Source organism: Pteropus vampyrus, unplaced genomic scaffold (assembly GCF_000151845.1).
Source record: "Pteropus vampyrus isolate Shadow unplaced genomic scaffold, Pvam_2.0 Scaffold9, whole genome shotgun sequence".
Lineage (NCBI taxonomy): Eukaryota > Metazoa > Chordata > Mammalia > Chiroptera > Pteropodidae > Pteropus > Pteropus vampyrus.
Window position 1 is genome coordinate 13987022 of NW_011888790.1, and position 3649 is coordinate 13990670.

General features: G+C 29.7%; 1 protein-coding gene across 1 annotated transcript in view; it reads right to left on the reverse strand.

Annotated features, from left to right (window-relative positions):
* The window catches only part of PPFIA2 (PTPRF interacting protein alpha 2), a 465706-nt gene that overhangs the window by 34146 nt on the left and 427911 nt on the right, over positions 1 to 3649 (reverse strand). Inside the window, 2 exon segments of the mRNA XM_011374878.1 lie at positions 1333 to 1526; positions 3288 to 3317. Of these exon segments, the coding sequence (XP_011373180.1) occupies positions 1333 to 1526; positions 3288 to 3317 (224 nt within the window).

The window sequence follows — 3649 nt, forward strand, 5'->3', positions numbered from 1 at the left end:
CAAAGTTGTTTTTTCTGTTGAACATAAATCACTCACCTGAGTATCTACACCTACTTGAACTCGAAAAGTACATGTTCAACAGAGCATGTACTTATTTTTCCCTCACATAATTATATTACAACATAAGAAAACCTATTTGAAGTCTTCTCATAACCAAGCTAAATCTTTAATTTCTTCAGTCCTTACACCAGACTTATACCTTTTTATTAATAACAATTTAATATCAATAAATTAACACAATTTCTGATCATCTTCTTACCATATGGTAAGGCTATCATTCTGCTTGCCAATAAACCTAATCTAAATATTCCTTGTCAAGCCATTAACCAAAACTGAGAGATTTGTGTCAACTATAAATCACATATCTTTTTCACTTGAACTGTTTTTAAACCATGGATTGCCCATCTAGCATCTTAATGGTTTTAAAAACTGTTATATTTATCCACTAAATTTAATCCAAGTGTAAATAACTGTATTAAAATTCAAAATAGCTCTATAAATTTGATTAAAGATCCCTAATTATTATCTTTTTATCTAATTTTTATGTCATCATCATATCTGACTTTCATACCATTTTTATTTCAGTCCCTAATTAAATGTTGGGCAGGATGTGACCAAATAGTTTCCAAGCCAAAACCATCTAGATCTTATTAATTTATCATCATAATCAATTATATATGAAACAATCATAATCCAACCGACAATTTTTCACATAATCTACAGAAATATCAGGCTACAATATAATAATTATGACATGTTATTACACGTCTTTTATTAGCCCTTAGATTGTAAAGAATTTGAACAATGAAGTTGCATTTTATTCATCTATGTTCTCACAGCGTCTCGCAACCCATTTTTTCCCTTAAAATTAATGTACAAATAAGCAAATATACTAAAAGATACAAAACACAAAGTGTTTTTCAGAGAATTCCTTCTCAAAATTTTTTCTACTATATCCTTAAATTGCATAATTCATACCCATATAATATTTAGATTTGAAACTGACTTAATTTTATTATTAACAAATAATTTTCTAATATAAACACATACACAGATACAAATCACAACACGGGGTTTCCTAAAGTTACAGAAACAAACATTTATGTTGCATGAGAGTTTTACAAATGTACAGTTTTATAAGCTTTGGGCATATAATATGCACACAGCTCTACATTAGATCGTCCCTGCAATTTGCTGTATGCAAATATTTTGCCAAGTAGATATAGACAGAGGTTTTGAATAGCACATGTGCTGTTTCTTAAACATCTCTTTTTGTTCTAGTGATATACATTATTTATTGTTTTACTTTATTACTCTTTGTATAAAACCTACCGATGGAAACTATCCACCATTTTTAAATGGACACGGAGATCCTTTTTTGTTAGGTGATCTAACATTCTTGCATCTACCAAGCATTCCATAAAATAACTTCTGTATTGAGGTAACCCCAGGCTGGGAAGCCATTCATTTCCAATCCACTCGTGGTTCATATCTCCATATGCCAGGGTCTGTAGAAAAACCGGACACTAGAATTGTTTTATAGCAGTCAAGTTTCTGAGCCAGTAAAATGAGTTGGTAATTGGAGGATATTGTCTATTATTATAACAGATATTTAATTACTATCATATATGGAAATAAAGCAGAAATAATATTTGATTTACTTTGGTACAAAATGGAACTCTGTGTAGATGTTATCAAGGTACCTGCCTACAGAAAACGATTATATTCACTTTATATTCTCAAATGGAATTACATTGTATACAAATATACATTTGTAATAAAAATGTACTAATTAATGTAATATAATGTAAAAATTAATGGTATATATGAATGCTGAGCTTAAAGGTTCTTTATATAAATAGGTTAATTTAATTTATTTTATTTTTATCTGTCAACTAATACTTCGCCATTTCCTTCTCTTCAATGTTATTACCATTGGTACAGCATAATGGCAAATCTTGATGTGAAAAAAAGAACCTCAGTAAAGGAATAAAGAAAGGAGAGCAACAAGGCTAGAGAGACAGAATGCTAAAGCTCTACATGGACGTTACTGTTACCTAGTGAAGCATGCAGTCATATTCCATAAATATCACAGGAAAGAATCAGTCTGTTTTAGAAATCAATCAATATAGACTGTACTTAAGGAAGCAGGGCATAATCAAAAACCAAGGATGATAATGTAATTCTTTAATATAACGATATGAGCTGACCTTACCAAATACTGTTCATTAACAGTGAAAATGAAAGCAGAATCTACCATCACTCCTAAAGCAATTTTTAAAAAAGATTATTGCTCTATTAATTTGAGAGTGTTTTGTCCTTATTAAATTACACATTCACAATTATAATTATATATTTGTAATGAAAATCTAGGTTCTCTGCTTCTTTTGTGTGTGTTTTTAAAAATGAAATTTTTACCAAAGTCAAAACCTAATGCAACCCTAATTTACTGAATGTTTAAATATTGGTCCTAGTAATAACTACCAAAATATTTCCTTATAGTTAAAGGTTTGAATCACATTAACTATAATATACTATGGTCATGAGCCACCTAATGATGGGGATATTTTGAGAAATGTGTCCTTAGGCAATTTCATTGTTATGCGAACATCATAGAGTGTACTTAAACAAACCTGGATGGTGTAGCCTGTTACATATCTAGGCTATATGGTATACCATGTCATATATGTGGTATGTCATTAACCAAAGTGTCATTATGCAGCGCATGACTATAATTCTTTCAGTTATACAACATGTGGAAATGCTCAAAATGCATAACTTCCTTGCAAACATACATATTTGTTCAAAGCACAAGAGCGTATCTTGTATTGCTATCTCACTAAATGGGAGTAACTTCTGACTTGTAGTTGCAATGCTGACAACGTTCCTCCAACCCCAATCCTCACACATTTTCTGTTATATTTTAAAGCATAGTGATTCCAAATCACGTTTTTGTAAATCCTTCCCACCTTATATCTAACTTGAATGATTCCTGTTTAAAGACATTCAGGGATGATTTCAGAGAAATTTAAGTTATAGTTCATTCTTTTGAAGAAGAAAGGAAATTTTCCTTTAAAAAGAGGCTAGACATGAAATGATAATCATCTTTTCTGTGAAATATGGTGTTTTAAAAAGTTAGATAATTAAACATAAGTTCAAATATACATATTAGCCTAATCTTAAGCTAAATGAAGATTTATAATATTATGACATACAACAGTTTTTTACTTTATATCCTCAGAGCATACTAATGATATTCATTGTTTTAAAGCATATGAATTTCCTACCTGGGCCCAGCTTCCTTCCTCAGATTCTTTCTGTGTTAGCAGCAGGGAATGATTAATAAAGCAGATAAGCATAAATTAATCTCAAATAAATACAGTAAAATTTTTGTAGCAGAAGCAAAATTGTTATTGAAAATGTTAATTATGACATAGGCAGCTAAACACACAGATTCTTATTCAGATCTATAGTAATCAATTTAGCAGTTCTAGGACAGTTACATAGTTTTTAATTAATTCTAATTAAACACACTCATATGACATATGGATTTTCATGATACATTTGGTCTGGTAATTGTAAACCTTTTTTAATTCTTAAAAAGTGTGTAAATTTCCAAATGTAATTAAATTATAATAAAAATTTCTGA